This window comes from Zonotrichia leucophrys, chromosome 15 (genome assembly GCF_028769735.1).
Source record: "Zonotrichia leucophrys gambelii isolate GWCS_2022_RI chromosome 15, RI_Zleu_2.0, whole genome shotgun sequence".
Lineage (NCBI taxonomy): Eukaryota > Metazoa > Chordata > Aves > Passeriformes > Passerellidae > Zonotrichia > Zonotrichia leucophrys.
Genome location: NC_088185.1, coordinates 5,431,577 through 5,448,235, shown reverse-complemented (window position 1 = coordinate 5,448,235; position 16,659 = coordinate 5,431,577). Strand labels below are relative to the sequence as shown.

Here is a 16,659-nt window from a genome sequence, read left to right as displayed (position 1 = left end):
CCTCTTTAGCTCTAAATTAAGCCAGATTCAATCTTCAGTAAGAGTGATTCCCTTCAACAGATGCAAGGATGCTGACGGAGCAGGACAGCAGACACCCCATTCTTGTCTGCAGCACAAACAGAGAGAGGATTGCTTGGCAGTTCAGAGAGCTGCACTTTACACCCACTCACCAGGCAAGCTGCCAGCTTCGCTAGGGGATGGAATTAAAACAGGGTTTAAGCAGGCAGCCTGACCTCAGGAGAGCAATCTCCCAGACACAGAGTGCCTCTTCAGTCATCCCAAGTGCCTCAGTGGAGCCCTGTCTCCAGAGACAGAGCATGTAAACAGCAGTGCCTGAGGAACAGAAGATCCTGCGTGAGGTGGCACGAGAGGTGGCCAGGCATGAGGTGACACTGCAGCAGCACTGATTCACCCAGCCCCACGCTCATCAGAGCGCTGCTGCAGCAGAGGTGACAGCGCTGGAGGGCACACAGAAGGACACTGCTGTCCACAGGGCTCCTGGGGGACAGCAGGAGGCACGTACACAAGATGCAGAGTAGCATCTAAAGGCTCTGTATCAGAAAAAGGGTGATGGTGCAGCCAGCACAGCACATCACATCACAGCCCAGCTCTATTGATCACAAGGACTTTCTACACAGCAGCAACACAAGGCTGTCATTATCTGGCTCTCAAGACCAGCCCAGGGTGACTGATCACTAACCTGAGAAGCATTTGTTCTGCCACCCATGCCTTAATCCATGTGCACAAGAAAAATCTGCACTGCAAGGACTCTGTGTTCTTTGTCTCCAGGTGATACAGTCATCGCTGCAGAAATATTTTTGGTGAGTCTGTACCAGGTGACTGACTAAAGCATTTGTCTCAGCTCATCCCAAACTGGTGAGTATAATAAATCAACCTGTTACCAAAGTGTAGAAAGCAGACCCTCAGGTAACAAAGGCTGAGCCAGAAACGTCACAGCACAGGGTTTCGTGTGCCTTTAACAGCTCTGTTACTGCAACCAGTCCACCCCACCCATCCAGAAACTGGGGGGAAAAAACCTAACACAAAAACCACCTGATATCCACTCAAGCACAGTCACAGCTAGGCTGCTTCAAGAAGCAAGTTCAGCTCACAGTGCACAACTAGGGAAAATCTGTCAGTAAAATAACCCTTCTTATTTCATGCAGGAAAATGCTTTCTAATATCCAAAGCATGACATGTCCAGATTCAGCAGATTTTCTGACCTAGCACCCACACAGCCACATATGAAACCTTCAGCTGACACCTATTCAACCTGGGGCAGCTGGCACAGAACAGGGAGGGAAAGACATCCAGAATCTCCCACTGCCCAAAGATCTCAGCTATGTATGCAGGAACTTCTGCCTAGTGCTGGAAGGAATTTTCTGGCACACAGTGCTCCCAGGACCTGACAAGTTCAAGGGTTCCCTTCCTACCATTCAATCTCCTCAGCTAACCAAGTGGTCTCTGATCACAGATTTCATGTCCTGAGACACACAGGAAACCAAAGCAAGCCCCACACACCAGCCCACATGTGCTAAGCTTCCCCTGTCAATGAACATGAAGAGTTGAGCTGATCCTGAGTCATGGAGACCAGTTTTCCAAGAAACTTCATTTCCATACCAAGACCTCCTTTGGCAGAAACCATCATTTGTCGTTATTAATTTGCACCTTAAGGAACAAGGGCTCATTTGGCTGTTGTCAGAGTAAAAGGATTTCTGGTACCCAGATGTGCCTCCGGAGCACTCTGCTCCTCTTTGCTACAGACTGGGGACCCCAGCAAGCCAGCTGAGGGGTCAGGTAGTGCTCAGCAGCAACTAATATACCCCACACAGGGTGTAATACAGCTTTTACTGTCTGCCAAACACCTCCTGTGCCTAGGAAAAACCACACCACAACTCCACACTGACACTAAATAGACAGCACTTTGAGAAATGTGGTACAGTAAGATTTATCCTCTTTTTGAGCAAGGGTTCTTGCATTAGGCTCCTAAACTATTAACATCACCTCTCATTAATATGAGAGCACATAATAATGGGAATATGCATATTTCATTTTGTGAGCCATTCTCATGTCCTGATGCTGTTCTAAGGACTCCAACAAGGGGATGTGTAAAAGTCCAGTCACTGCACTTTTATGGATTAAACATTAATCAGAATCATTTATTCCTAGGAAGTTTCTTATTTTGTCATTATTTATGAACCAATATCACAAAGATCTGTGAAATGAGAAGGAACACAGCAATTTTCCCAGATTTGAAGGATAAATTCAGGGTGCCAGGGTGAGAGCTGCTTGTCAGTACGAAATGTACTCTGGAGCAAATCTAGCCTTACATCAAAAATCTCATGTAGTGAGAGGTCTGGCTAACATGAGTTTTTAACCAGGAAAATGCAAATGGCAGCATCATTGGGTGTAATCACCCGCTTACAGCCACTGTGGTTTTGGTAACCATTTCCTTGTGTGCAAGGAACACACGAGTAAAAGTCAGAGTCACTGTTGACAGGCAGTGCAGAGGAAGGGAGGACACAAAATGCAATGACAGACAAAGCTACAGGGCAACAATAAGTTTCACAGGAAGTATTTTTTTTCCCTTTTGCTCTATGTTGTAATACAAGAATAAACATCTTCTATTTTAGAAAGCCTACAAGTAAGGATTCACTTAACTGCAAATGTCGTATTTTTGAGGATAAATACATATGCAGCTATGAATGAAGCTCCTGATCTGGTATCAGGGGAGCAATGTGAGTAGTAGTCTTTTCCACAAAGTAAGGAAAAGCAGGTAGAAGCCAGCCTTCCACAGACCTGCACTTTTACCTTTGCAGATAATTTACTCTCACACAACTCCTAAGCAGACACAGAGCAAGGCCAAACACTCAGACACACTAAACACACAACATATGTGGGGTAACTGCAACAGACTGTCTGGTAATAGATCACCTCACACCAGAGGAGAGCCCACACCCAATGCCACCTAAATAATCTCATTTTCTCTGAGAAATCAAATTACCCAGGTCATACAAGGACTCTAAGACAGAGCTGGTAACTAAGCACAAACCTGGGCATGCCTTGAGCCCTGGACCATTCTTAAGTTCCTCTTTTGTGGTATCTTACACAGCTTCTTGCTAAAATCTCACCAGACTACACTGCTGAACACAGAATACAACAAAGCTCATCACAAAAGGAGAAAAACACATTTCTATAAATGCAACAGCAATAAAACTGCTCCTTTTGCAGAAAACATCTTTGAGTCGCTTCCTACTCAGCAGCAATTTGAAGCAGGGAGAGGAATCTAACAAAAGTGTTGAAAGATCTCAGTAAGCATAAATGCTCCATAGAAATGAAGTGCAGGAGCAGCCAGTCACACTCTCAAGTGAAAAGTTATTAAGCAAATAAGGAAGGTAGACACAGAGCATGAAAAAAAAGCAAAAAAAAGCCAAAAAACCACCCAAACCATGAGATCTAATGCTCCAAGTGGGCTGTGCCAGGAGCATTAGAAGGAAGGAAGCTTTCCCAGCTACTCTGCAGCTCTCATCAGCCCAAAGGCTGCTGTGCCAGATCAGCTCAGCAGCAGAGCACAGCTCTCCAAGGAGATTTCCCAGCAGCAATTCTGCTCTCCAGGGCAGCCCTGCAGGGCCCCCCGCTCCGACAGGGAGGGATCCGGGGCTGTCCCAGCTCCGGGGTCTGCGGCACACCGGGTGACAGGGGGTGACAGCGGCGGACTACAGCACCCAGCAGGCACCGCCAGCCGGGCTGGCTCGCACCGCCGGGGCTGACGCGGAGCCACCGGAGCCAATCCACGGCACACGGAGGAAATGTCAACAAACACGGCGGCCTGCGGGACGCGTGATACCGGCCACAGTAGAGCAGGACACGGCCGATAAGCCCCGCCAGGGCCGGCCGGGGGTGGGCACACAGCGCTCACCCACCCTGCATCACAGCCCTTCATCCAGCAGCACCGCCTGGAGAACAGCCCCTCATCCTCCAGCACCGCCTTTGCATCCCGCACTTATTTTTTAAAAATCATTCACAAACGGCAAAGAAAACTTGCCCCGTTGTCAAGCAAGATTTAACAAATAATCAAGGAGTAAAAAAAAAAAAATTTAAAAGTCGATGGTTCACGTTTCGCAGCAGATCAGTTTTAGCCCCTCTAGATTAGATCTTCGGGGCTGGCTTTGAAAGAAAAATGTCTGCTGCAATTTTTAACACTTAGTGACGACCACAAGGACAACAGAAAAAATGCAAATTAAAATCCTCTGGAGCTAAGACAATCATATGCTACAAAGTCATGCTTGCACTATTTTTGCGTGGTCTAGTAAATAGAAATTTTCTCAGGGAGTGTATCCAGACCAGAAAAATAAAATAAAGAAGTGGGCATGCCAAAAATAACTACTGGTAATTTTATTTCTAACATTTTGAGAACTTAAAAGCTTCCAGCACAGACATATTCACCACACTGCATTTCACTGTGTAACATCCTGGAGCAGAAGCTCCCACCTCAACTCCCAACTGCACATGAGTTGTCTGGTCCAGCCAACAGCTAACACATGATCTGCTGTGTTTGTTTATCTTTCCATAACTTATCAGAAGGCTTTCTCTCCCCCCCCCTTCCCCCACGCCGAGTACACATCAGAATACAAACACTTGTTAAAAAGTGAAATTTCACAAACTGCATTCAACTTTTCCCAAATTTAGAATGCTTTGACATAATTGAATGTATTTACCTGGAAGTCATACAAGGCAACAATGTTTTCATGTTTCAATTCCTAGAAAAAGTAAAAAGAAAAACAAACCATAAGCTAGGAGCAAAAAAAAGGGCATATTGAATAAAGACTGAAGAAAATAAGTCAGGCTGCCTTTACCTTAAGAATTTTTATTTCCTTGCCTAGCAGTGTTTGTGATTTTGCAAGGTTCTTCTTGTTAATACATTTCACAGCTACTTCCAGCTCAGGTTTCTGAAACAGTACATAAATAACACAAACAGATGTAAATTTCACCATTCATTCATATTAGGATAAGCAGCCTCTTAACAGATTACAAATCCTACTGAAAGAAGTGTCTTGCAGCACCGGTAAAGGCCTCTCACTTCACATCCTAATGCCTTCTCCTTACTTGTTCAGACTTGCCCTTTCCCGAATTATGCTTGTCAGCCCAAGGAGAAAAGCCCAAGGTTTAGGGTTTTGTTACTACTTCATACAATGATTATCCTCTTATTTAATCACTAGAAATAAATGCACTGTGGGAGCCGTGGCTTATCCCGAGCACTAATGATGGAAAATCCACTGCCGGATTGGTTTCCTTTTATTTACCAGTAAGAGATTTCTCCTCCTCCTTGAAAAATTAAGTGGAGAAGGAAAGGACTTCACAGACACACACGCACAAAAATCCCAAACAAACTAAAGAGTTCCTTTCATAGACAGTGTGTAGGGATTTTTTTCTCCCTTGTTTTGGAGGTGGGGACGGGTTTTGAGTGGATCTGGGAGGCAGCTGACGGCCTCCCAGCCCCAAGGTGAAGCCACCTGCCCGGCTCCTGCCGGGACACACCTGCTTGGAAGAAACTCCAAGGGGAACAATAAATAAATAAAAATAAGCACCCGAATCCCGGGGTGATGCCCAGGCTGGCAAGAGCCGCCGCTTGCGGCGGGGATGCGGCGACCGGTGTGCGCTGCCCCCAGCTCGGCCCAGAGCAATAAATAAATAAATAAATGAAAAGCAGAAGCGGGGACGGTGGAAATAAACAGCAGGGATTCTCACCTCTTTGTGCCTGCCTTTGAAGACGACGGCGAAGGCTCCGTGCCCGATCAGGTCCTTCCTGCTGAACTCAAACTTTCCCACCGTCTCCATGGCGCTGCGCCGGGGGGTCCCGGGGGCCGGCGGCGAGGCTGCGGCCGGGACGGCTTCAGAGCTGCAAAGGGACGAGGAGGAGGATGGCGGTGATGAAGGAGCTGCCTTTAAAGAAAATTAAACCTCTCCCAATCCAAACGCGACGGGGGTACCCCCCGCCACCGCCCCCCTCGGAGCGGTCGGGAGCCGGAGCAGCCCCGCTCCCGCCGGCCCCGGCAGCTCCGCTCCGGGCTGCGCTGCCCACCTCGCCCTCGTCCATGGGCTGCCTCTTCCTGCCGAGCGGCCGGGAGCCGGGCATTGTCAGCGGCCGGGGCGAAGCTGGCTCCTCAGCAGCGGGCCTCCCCCATCTCCTCCTCGGGCCGGGCCGGCGCGGCTCCTCGGGCCCCGCTTCAGGCGGGGCTCCCCATGCCGAGCCCCGGCCCCCCCGCCGGCAGGCGCGGCTTCGCCGAGAGTCCACCTTAAGCGCGATCCACCTTAACGCCCGGTCCGCCTCACGGCAGCGTTCCACCTTAAGCGCGATCCACCTTAAGGGCCGCCCGCGCCCCCGGCTGTGAGCGCTGGCGGGGCCGGGGTCGCGGGGCCGGGGTCGCTCCGCGGGAGCCGCCGCTCGCTCGGCCGGGCCCGGACAAAGCTGTGCGGAGCGGAGCGGGAGCGCCGGGCGGCGCAGGCGCGGTGTGCGGCGGGGGAGGCGGCGGACAGGCGGGCAGAGCAGCGGCGGCGGCGGCACCTGAGGCGGAGCGGCCGGGCCCGGCACATTTAAAGGCGCCGCCTGCCGCCCGCCTGAGTCAGCGCCGCGCTGCCGCGGCCCCCGCGCCGCCGGCCCGGGAGGGCTCCTGGCAGCCACCCGGCCTTTGGGAGGTGACACAACCATGGGATGTTCTGAGTTGTAAGGGACACACAACGACATTGAAGTGCGGCTCCTGGCCCTGCACAGCAGAACCCCAAGAATCTCAGCACGTGCCTGAGAGCATTGTCCAAGTGGCTCTTGAGCTCTGTCAGGCTCGGTGGTCACCGCTTCTCCAGGCAGCCTGTTCCAGCGCCCAGCCACCTTCTAGCAAAGAACCTTCTCCCAATATCCATCCTGAACCTCCCCCGACACAGCTTCAGACCATCCCCCTGGGGTTCTGTCACTGTCACCGCAGATCAGTGCCTGCCCTTTCACTTCCCTTCCCAACCCCACAGTTGTATACCACAATAAGGTCTCCTGTCCCTCTCCTCCAGGCTGAACAGACCAACTGATGTTTCAAACAATTAAACAAATGGGTCTGGTTGGGTGAAGTTCACCCCAGGAGCTGTAAAGTGTCCAGGTGGACCTGGTCTAAGCATCCCCAGCACCCCTTCCTCTCTCCCCATAGCCCACCTCCTCTTCCACAGGCTCTGGCTCTTTTCCACTCTCTCCCGTGCCAGGGCACCGTGGCTCCTTCTTGGGGAACCAGCCAGGCCTCCAGAAGTGCCCCAGGGTGCCTCCATGGAGCTCTCCTCTGATGGGCTCTTCTTGATATCCTGCTCCAGAGCTCGGCATGGAATCTCTGTTGTGATAAGAAACCTTTCCTGGCCGGAGCCTGGTGTGTGGTTGGGCCATCCCATCTCTTGCTGTGCAGTGACCCACAAGCTCTGCCCTGTGGGTGTGTGCTCACAGGTCATTCCCTCCGTGTCAGGAACCTCTCACGGGTTTGCCCCATCCTCTGCTCCAGGCTGCCCAAATCCACCAGCCCTGGCAGCACCCACACCGCTTGCGCACTCGCTCCTGTTTGTACACTTCTCACAACGTCAAATCCCAACTGCAGGGAAAACAACGCTGCTCGTGGGCAGCACCGCTGCTCGCACACTCTGCCTGAAGTTTGTTTTTTACCCAACTGTATTGACCCGGCTATCGACCGGTGCCAGTGCTGCAGTTCCAAACACGCAGTGCCAGGGTGATGCCAGCGGCTCTGCAGACACCCAGCACACAGGGTGCTGGTGTTGTGACTGGGTGTTGGGTGACTGCAGTTATCGCCATTCTCGGCACAAGTCGGGCACAAACAGCACTTCACAGCGTCAGGACGTGTTATCTGCACAAAGGCAGTGGCTGTCTGATATGCTATCTGGCCCATAGGCTGTTGTCCTTGGTTCCCACATAACTGGTGTTCAGGTACCTTCACCTTCCTCCACTTCAAATTTTAGTGGGAAAATGACAGTGTGTACTAAGTGCCTGTCTGGTAGGGATTGGCATGTCAAATTCCAGCAGTTCAGTGCTTGTCGGGAACTGTGAAAGTGACAAGGAAATTCTTCAGTGGGAATCTGAAAACTGTCTCTGTTGAAGTAGCCCTTAAACCAAAACAAGACTAGAGCACCTTTGTAATTTCAGCAGAAATTCATTTTAGAACTCCTTTAAAAAAGTACAATATATTTAGCTACTTGTTTTCTTTCACACTTTTGTATCATCCACATCTACAATTTCAGGCCTTTGTAAATGATCATAAGGGGTTAATTTAAAAACGAACACAGAAACCAGTAAAAATGTCAAACATCATCAAAAAATAGTGCTTGGCAAATGCCAGACTTGGGAATTAATTTTACCCCTTGTTAAAAGCCACTGTCTCTAATGCAGAAGGTAACAGTTGAAAAAGTTTAGGGCAGGAAGTGAAGAAAATGTTTTGAAACGACTTAGATGATTTCTAAGCAGGAAAAATCTTGTATCTGCCATGGCTGGAAAGCAGCCAGAGCACTCTGGTTAGCAAGTGCACTCTTGCAAGAGCTGTGGTAAAAAATCTGCAGTGCCCACAGGTGTTTCTGCTTTTCCTTCCCCAGCTCAGCAAAGACGTTCAGTCCTGGGTGAAGGAGGAAGTTGATATGACTGCTGTTCAATTAGAGGCCAAAATATCCCACTGATGAATGTCCTTTGTTCTGTACAGAGTGTGCTTATTTGTTCCTTCACATGCTGCTGGTTGTAAAAAAAAAGTTAAACGTAAGTTAGATTTGACTAAACGTGGGTCCTAAGGCAGCTCTTTGCATGCAGCTGTTTACAGAGCCAGGTGGCAAAGCCAACCTCCTCTCTGCTGACATTCTGGTTTTGTTTTAGGCAAATTTGTTTTGTTTTTAAGCAGGCTCACTGGGTAGCTTTCTAATGAGCAAAAGGACTTCAAGACAGCAGAATAAAAGTCTGTGCTAGGATCAGGACCAAGTAGCACTGGATGCCATGGGCACACGAGGCATCACATGCACTTTGAATGATCAGTTTAACATTTGTAGCAATTAAACATCTTTCAATGGTGTGTCTTCCAAAAAAAATAGCTTGGTGAAAGTATTTTGAACTTCTACAAAAATTTAGAATCTTCCCCCAGGACCACTAATAAAATGTAATGCCCCTTGACAGCAAATATGGGTTTGAGATGTTTGGAGTGCACTCTGCAGACACATTTGTTCATTTTGGAACAAAGAGGGCTGAAAAGCTTTTTAATTAAATGTAGAATTCTTCAATTATTTTTTTTTCCTGTGGTCTGCTGATTAAAAGCTTGTGTTGTATCAATTCTTCCCTGATGTCCAGAATTCAGTGAGAGTATGTTTAGGCCAACATCCAACACATGCAAATTCTGTTCTCCTCCCACAGTCTCCCATTTGCTAATCATGAAAGCACTACTGCCAGCACGTATTCAACTACTTCCTCAGATGGAGGCATTAATCTTTGAGGGGACAGAGTAGAGAGTTCAATTTACTAATGCAAAACATCAGCGGGGGAAGATCTACTGCTGAGATTTACAATGGGTGGAGAATAATATAAGCATACAATACACCCACTGTGGGAAGCCTTGGAATATTGTCTTGAAAGTCTCTTTTTAATTTAATGCAATTTTATTCTTTTTTTCTAATTTAAATGTAAAGGAAAGCGATGGTCAAGTGATATCCTGATGACTCAAGTAATGCTCTTTTCCAATACCATGTTTTAATCAGGAGTCATAAATATGGCTCTTTCTACCTCCTGTAATCCAAGAGTGCCATCCTTACCTCTTGGCACAGTGTAATTATCTCTGAGCTGGGGAATTGGTTAAAGCTACAGAAGTGTGAGAGAATTATGTAAGCAAACTCAGAGTATAGATTTATCATAAAGACAGGAAATTTCCATCTTTTCATGATGCTTTTCTAGACAGTTCCATCTTCTTAATACAAGCACTTCTGTTGGCCAGACAGCCATCTTTCCTAAGATATTATCTTGGCTTTTCTAGTTCAGCAGCTCCAGCCTGGTGTTCCCCTCAGTGCCCAGTGAGATATCAGAACCTTCCCAGCAGGCACCCACGAAGAACCACTGAAAGGCATGGGGCAATCCTTGCCCAGACACCATAACAAAGAACAAGTTCTTTCCCTTGCTGTGTGTCTCTGTTTTGAACTCAGATTTCTGCTCGATACAGAGAGAATCTCCAAGGCCTTCCTGTTTAATCTTTTCATTACAGCAACTGCCCCAGGGACACAAGCACTGAGGGACAGGACAGCAAATCAATATTTCTGGAGGAAGTGCTGGATTATGAGGCTTGGGCATGAGCAAGATGTGATTGAACGTGTTACTGCACATGAGCTGAGCCTCATAATTGGTCCCACATCTCCTCTTTGTGTGAAATGAGCACTGAAGCCTGAAGATGAGCTTTAATATGTGCTATAGCTCAGTTGTAGGTGTGCTGCTGCTGGGTAATTATTTTCTTCACAGAAATGTGCGCTTGAAACTGGATACTTCGCAGCCAAAGAAAATGGACAGAGTAGCACAGGAGGAAAGATCAGAGTTTGAGTTTCAGAGTACCTCTGGATGAAAAGCAGACTCTGTATTCATGTGGATTCAAAATCTGATGCAAATTTAGACATGTTGAGGCAGCTACACATCCGCTTTCCACAAACATCCCAGTGGCTGAGCGTAATCACCAGTATCTGGGCAGAGCCAACACTAACCTGAAAGCTGGAATTTTTGCCAGGTTCATCAGGAAAGAGTGAAGGTACTGAATATGCTTGGCTAAAGATCAGTTTGGTGGAAGAAATATGTGGAAGGTCTACAAATATCTGTAAATTGTAAAGGTAAATATTAGCCTGGCATTAATGAATGGAAGAAGGGAAGCTACAGGCTGAATTTAATGGAAAATTAAAATTATGTTGTTTAATCGTACTGGTTTGTGATGTCTGCTAGTAGGCTGGATTCTGGCTCAGTTACAGTAAGGATAAAACAGAGATTACAGTCCAACTGCACCAAAATCACCAGGATAAGCGAGTTTTGAACACTGCCTTGTTGTGTTGCATTCCTACAGAGGCTGAAGGAGTAGATTAATCTGGAGCTCTGAAAACATCTGCAGATTTACAGCAGCAGTGGAAGTTGTGTCAAGAGTATTGTTCATACCTCACCAGGGACCTGCAGAAACATAATTCCAGCTCTGGTAAAATGCTCTTGTGTTAGGAAAGGAGTGATCCTCCACTCACACCATCAGCTCCTGATCAGTGAAATGAGACACTGAATTAAGTGATGGAGTCTGCAATCTGCTCCCTGACTTTCACAGCCAGCTCCCTGCATCACACACAGAGCAGAGTTTAAAACATTTAGGTGACATTCAAACATGGGATAGCAGTGGTGGGAGGTCTGAATATTTGAAGTACTAGAGCATTGAGGTTATTCAGATACCTGCTGGAGCAGTGTGGCTTTTAGCATGGCCCACAGGAGAGGGAGAGTCGCTTTCCATGCACTCCCATAGCCCTGTCATTTTACATTCTGGATTTATTTATGCTGTGAGCCACTCTATTGATTAATAGTGCTGAGAGATTTAACTAGCCACTGAATTATCCTGGCAGGCCAGGTCTGAGATGTTTTATTACCCCCCTCCTTGCACATGCACACCAGCCTACTGAACAGACATTGTGAATTATTGAAGGTGGCATTTTCATGTACTCAGCAGGGTGCTCTGGCAAGGGCTTTCCTGGGTTCCCATGGCATTTTGGTATCAAATGCATTTCAGCTACTGGCAGAGGGCTCTGGGCACTAAAGGCTGTGCTCAGTGTTCAAATCTGTTAGTGCTCACATCAAGGATCATTACCTAACCTGCCTGCCAAGCAGCTGATTATATTAAAATGAAGTTTGCCAATAAATAAGAGTCTGCAAATCCACCCAGAGCAGTCTGTTTTCAGGCTAATTGGAAGCTATTTTTTGCCAGAACAAGTACTGCTTGTCCATAAATCAGCAAGTTTCATCGTACAGTTCCTTACAAGATGTTGTCTCTGTCCTGGTTGGGAGCAGACCCACTCCCACCACCCTCAGTTTCCCCCACAGCACACACACACTTTGGTGTGTGCCATCCATGGGGTCCCTCATGTCAGTCCTGGTTTGTTCAGGGTGGGATATGGGCCTCACTTTAGCCTGGGCTCTGGGATCCCCTCCAGTGTCCATTCAAGTCAGCAGGATGCTCTGCAGCAGCTCCAACACTCTCCAGCACCAGCCCCTGCTTTCCTGGCCTCTGCATGACTAATACAGGGGAAGCCTCCAGGTTTAAGGACCCTCTATTTTCTCTAACAGAAAGCTGAAATTCATGGTCAGAAAGAACCCTTCAGCCCAATGAAGTCTTTCCAAAGCAATCCAGGTGGACAGGGAATTCACATTTTTCACTTTTGGCATCTCCATCCTTCTCAAAAGCAGCCTTGAGACAAAATTCACCAATGAAATCTACAACATTACAGGACTGCAGTGAGGTCCCAGAGAAACCTGCATCTGTCCTGTTATGAATCAGAGGCCTGGCTGCTTCTCCTTCTCTAAGAGGTGCCCATTTAAGAGCAGGTTTAACCCCCTTTCACTGCTGGCTTACAGCAAAGAGCCACAGAAGAATGCAGGCTTATAGAACAGTCATTTCTTCCTCTCTGTCATGAACCTGGGAGGTCAAGGACATGCACCAGTTTAAAAATAGGATTGTCAGGCATTTTCTTTGCAGCTGAGCTCCTTCTGGGGTTTGGTGCATGAGCACTGCTGCCCCAGGAGAAGGGAGGCACAGCCAGGAGCACTGTCCCTCATGGGACCAGCTCATTGTGATTCCTAACTGCTTCCAGCAAGCTTCCAGCTTTGCCTTGGGAAGGGATTGTTAATAAACTTTCTTCTTTATGACTAATTGGCTTGGAGGTGTCTCTGTTTTCAAGCAGACCAGTAGCACATACAATTTTCAGTAGGCATTGTTCCAGCCAGGGCCTTACTCATGCAGTGTAAAGCTGGGCAGAAATGATAGCTTCCTTTATTTACAGATGTGTAAATAACAGCAAGGAATGGCCACAGGAGATAGGACCAGCCATAAGAAGCTCCACCAGTGATGAAGAAGCTCTCTGCCCCTGCTGATGGGCTCAGGAGGGGAGCAGGCTGCCCAGATCATTGCTAGAGCTCCCTGGGACAGGTTGGGCAAACGCCTGGCAGGAATGACATAGCCAAGGACAAACTGTGTCCTTGGATAAGCAAATTGTGTCATGCCAGCTCTGTCCCCTGTTCTGTGGGTTGTTTTCAGTGGTTTGGTTTTGGGCAGAGGCTGAAAGTTTCCCTAAAAGCCCAGGGTGAGGAGTTACTCCAAAAACAGGCCTTGAAGGTTATCTTGGTAGTACCACTCCTATGGATACACAGAAAGGTCGCTTGAAAAAAGACAAACTCGGGTTCTTCCTCTGGATCTGTTGTCAGTTTTCTCAACTGACAAGGACAGGCTGCTCCCAGCAATGTGAAAGGCAGCACAGAAGCTCCCTGCAGAGGCTGGACACTGCTGGGTGCAGCAGCTGGGATCTGTCCCCGTGTTGCAGCACCCCAAAGCAATGATTCCTTGTCTTTGTGTATTTCTAGGAAACCAGAGAGACCATTCTCTCACATGAAGAGCCATTAATGGCATGCAAGAAAAGCTCTCAGTGGATCATGAGAAAGATTTATTTTGTATTTAGTGCTTTCAAACATATATTTTAAAAATTTAAAATACTTTCTATTAAAAAAAAACAACTGCTCTGCTAAGACATCATACCCACCCATACCTATACTCCAGCACTTGTAGCCTCATTGCAAAGGAAGATCTAAGGACAAGGTGATAAATTATCTGTAATCTGATATCTGATTTTTTTCTCTCTGTGTGTTTTTTTGGACTGAGCTCTCTAGTCCACAAATTCACAGAGCAATTTCCCAGAAATGCAGTTTAGCTGAAGCACTTGCCTGGGACTGAAGGTCTCTATTCTGACAAATCAGAAATGCATTTCTGAGAAGTGTTTAGGTATTTCAGTCCCCTAGATTGCTATCTCTCCCTTTACCTTATCTGTGTGAATTACAAGGCCTTAAAAGACCTTCTCATCATTATTTCTGTACTACTTTGATTTTTGTAGCAACTAATGCAGTAATGGCTATTCCCAATTAAAGATCAGAAATGTACAAAGTTCAGCGTTTGTCATTTGTCCTTTGTCAAATGCAGCAAGACACCATCACTAATAAAAGCAAATATCTGAATAAAAACAAGAGGAAAAAGCCTGATCTTGATTTTTTTTTAATTCTCTGTCCATCACCAATGCTCTTCCCAGAGCTGGGTACAAATAATGGGAATTGTTCTGCTAACAAGCCAGGTTAGCACTAATATTTCCTAGTTGAGGATTTTGGGTTTATTGATGCTCTGCAGTGTTGCAGGATGCATTTGTGATGTCCATCTGAAAGGCACTTGAAAAGGCACTTGACCAGGCAGCACCAGGCAGCAGGATCATCCAGGACTGTGGTGCTTTCCCATGAGTCATGGATTCATAGTCAAATATTCCATGACTCATGGATTAACCTAACAAAACCCAGAGGGAAGAAAAGTTATTGGGTTATTGGTTGACAAGAGCCTTTTAAAATTAATATGGCATAATAAGCAGGATGCCAACATCCTCTGACTCGTGAGAAACTTGTCAGGAAGAGTTTTAGGCACTCACCTATTACCAAGGGACCTCAGCTGGGCTTATGTAATTAGGATGGGACACTTTTTGCAGCTTCAAGGCTTGAATAGCAACATTGATATAATCTGGTTACAGAAAGCAGAGCCACATGAAGCAAGCTATTAATACCACTTGTATTTAATTGCAGTTCCCTTCCATTCCAGTGCAAATAAACAAAATCAGACAAATAGATGGAAACCAGAATGGAGCCATAAATGAACCACAAGATAAAATATGGTAAACAAGGTTATCTATCTCCTTTTCTGCAAAAAGGTTATGAACTTGCTTAATACTACAAAAAGAGTGGTCTGACCTCACGGACAGGGCATGGAAGAGAAGTTTTGAACACATTTCCAAAGTCCTGAGTGCATTTGTGCTCCCTGCTTTGCAATAAATTTCCTGGGAAGCTCTGGGCACCTCTTCATTAGCAGCAATATAATGAGAATTAGCTCATGCACAGACTTCTCTAACCCCTGTATAGCTCTGTCCCTCTGTAAAATAAGGTGAGTGGAATTGCAGAGTAAAGAAATACAATAAATATTGTGGGGCCAGTGGTCAGCTGCAGTAACAGAGGCCATAGGAAAGCCTGGGATCATGCTGGTCAAAGGTATAAATTTCTGAGGAACACAAAGGAACTGCTATTGGAAAGCTTGTCCACTGTGGGACTTACAGGAGATAGAAAATGCCCCATAATTTTAACATGACATTCAATCTCAGCCTGGTCCTTTCCATATTCAGGACCCTAAAGGCCCGTTTGAGTTCTCTTGTGTAGACATATTATTACACACCTAAGCTTGGGGAGCAATGCAGTACATTATCCATTCAAAGCATAGCAATCAGTTTGGTTTAGATAAGATATTGTATCATTTCACCAATACTGACTGTGTGTTTAAGATTTTCTCCTTCAGAAACTATATATGATGGGTAAAGAGGGAAAACCAAAAAGCAAAAGAATAGAGTTTAAATGGCAGCTAGGAGTAGGAGAGGAACACTGGAATATTTGTTTTAAGAAAACTTGTTGATTTTTAGGGATATTATCCTGTGGCTTACAAGACTAGGCTTTGAGCTTGGCACAACTTGCTTTAGATTTCAGATTTTACACTGAGAATCAGATATTTTTGTCAACAGTCTTAATTTTTTTAACTAATATATCTTTCATTAAAAACTCCCAAGTGCTTCATCATCCTCAGGCTGTATGTTTTCAGAACTTACTCAGCCATTCTCAGTTTACTGTAGCACCCATATGGGAGCTTGGGGCCTCCCTCAGCCAGATGAAACAATTCTAATTACACTGACTTGAGCCAGCAGAGGAGCTGGATAACGCCAGCCAACATACTTAGGAGGAGAATCAACTTGAAAGACATGTGTAACATCAATTTAATGTGTCACATCACAGGACATGAAATTGAGGCCATGATAAAGCAGTAAGCTGCAGATACCTGTGTGAGCACAGCCTGCTGTGTAAAGCACACAAGAGCTGTCCCCTGTGACTGTGACACAGACAAGGCCACTGGACAAGGGTAGGGACAGCCATAGCAAGGTGCACACTCATTCCCTGTCACACCTGCATGTTCAGTCTGTCATCCCAGGGGAGGGACAGCTGGCAGGAACAGGCCTTGGGAGATGGGAGGTTTAGTTTTTCTGACAGTGAGCTTCAGAGGAAGGTTTCTCACATTTAAATAGGATGTCCCAAGAGCACTTAAAGAAATACTTATATAAAGAGAAAATATCCCAGAAACAGTGGAAACACAAACATTGCCAAGCACTGCAAGTCAGCTCTGTCACTGAGGATGAGAACTGCCTCCCACAGACCCACCCACATGGAGCCAACCTGCCTGATTCGATCAGAGAAATTCTTGTGGCTGGATTCCTTTAGAAGGACTATGCACAAATAGGTCCTGGAGCAAATGA

General features: G+C 46.7%; 1 protein-coding gene across 3 annotated transcripts in view; it reads right to left on the bottom strand.

The window, feature by feature from the left end:
* ULK1 (unc-51 like autophagy activating kinase 1) overlaps positions 1 to 6,521 on the bottom strand; it is a 75,241-nt gene extending 68,720 nt beyond the window's left edge. Inside the window, exons 1-4 of one of the 3 annotated variants that reach the window (XM_064726704.1) lie at positions 6,083 to 6,521; positions 5,749 to 5,943; positions 4,857 to 4,949; positions 4,719 to 4,760 (exon numbers count right to left, since the gene is read on the bottom strand). In XM_064726704.1, the coding sequence (XP_064582774.1) occupies positions 4,719 to 4,760; positions 4,857 to 4,949; positions 5,749 to 5,943; positions 6,083 to 6,136 (384 nt within the window). In that variant the 5' untranslated portion in view covers positions 6,137 to 6,521. The remainder of the gene's footprint in view (positions 1 to 4,718; positions 4,761 to 4,856; positions 4,950 to 5,748; positions 5,944 to 6,082) is intronic. The other 2 variants (XM_064726703.1, XM_064726705.1) reach the window with 2 other exon arrangements.
* Between the last annotated feature and the right edge of the window lie 10,138 nt (positions 6,522 to 16,659).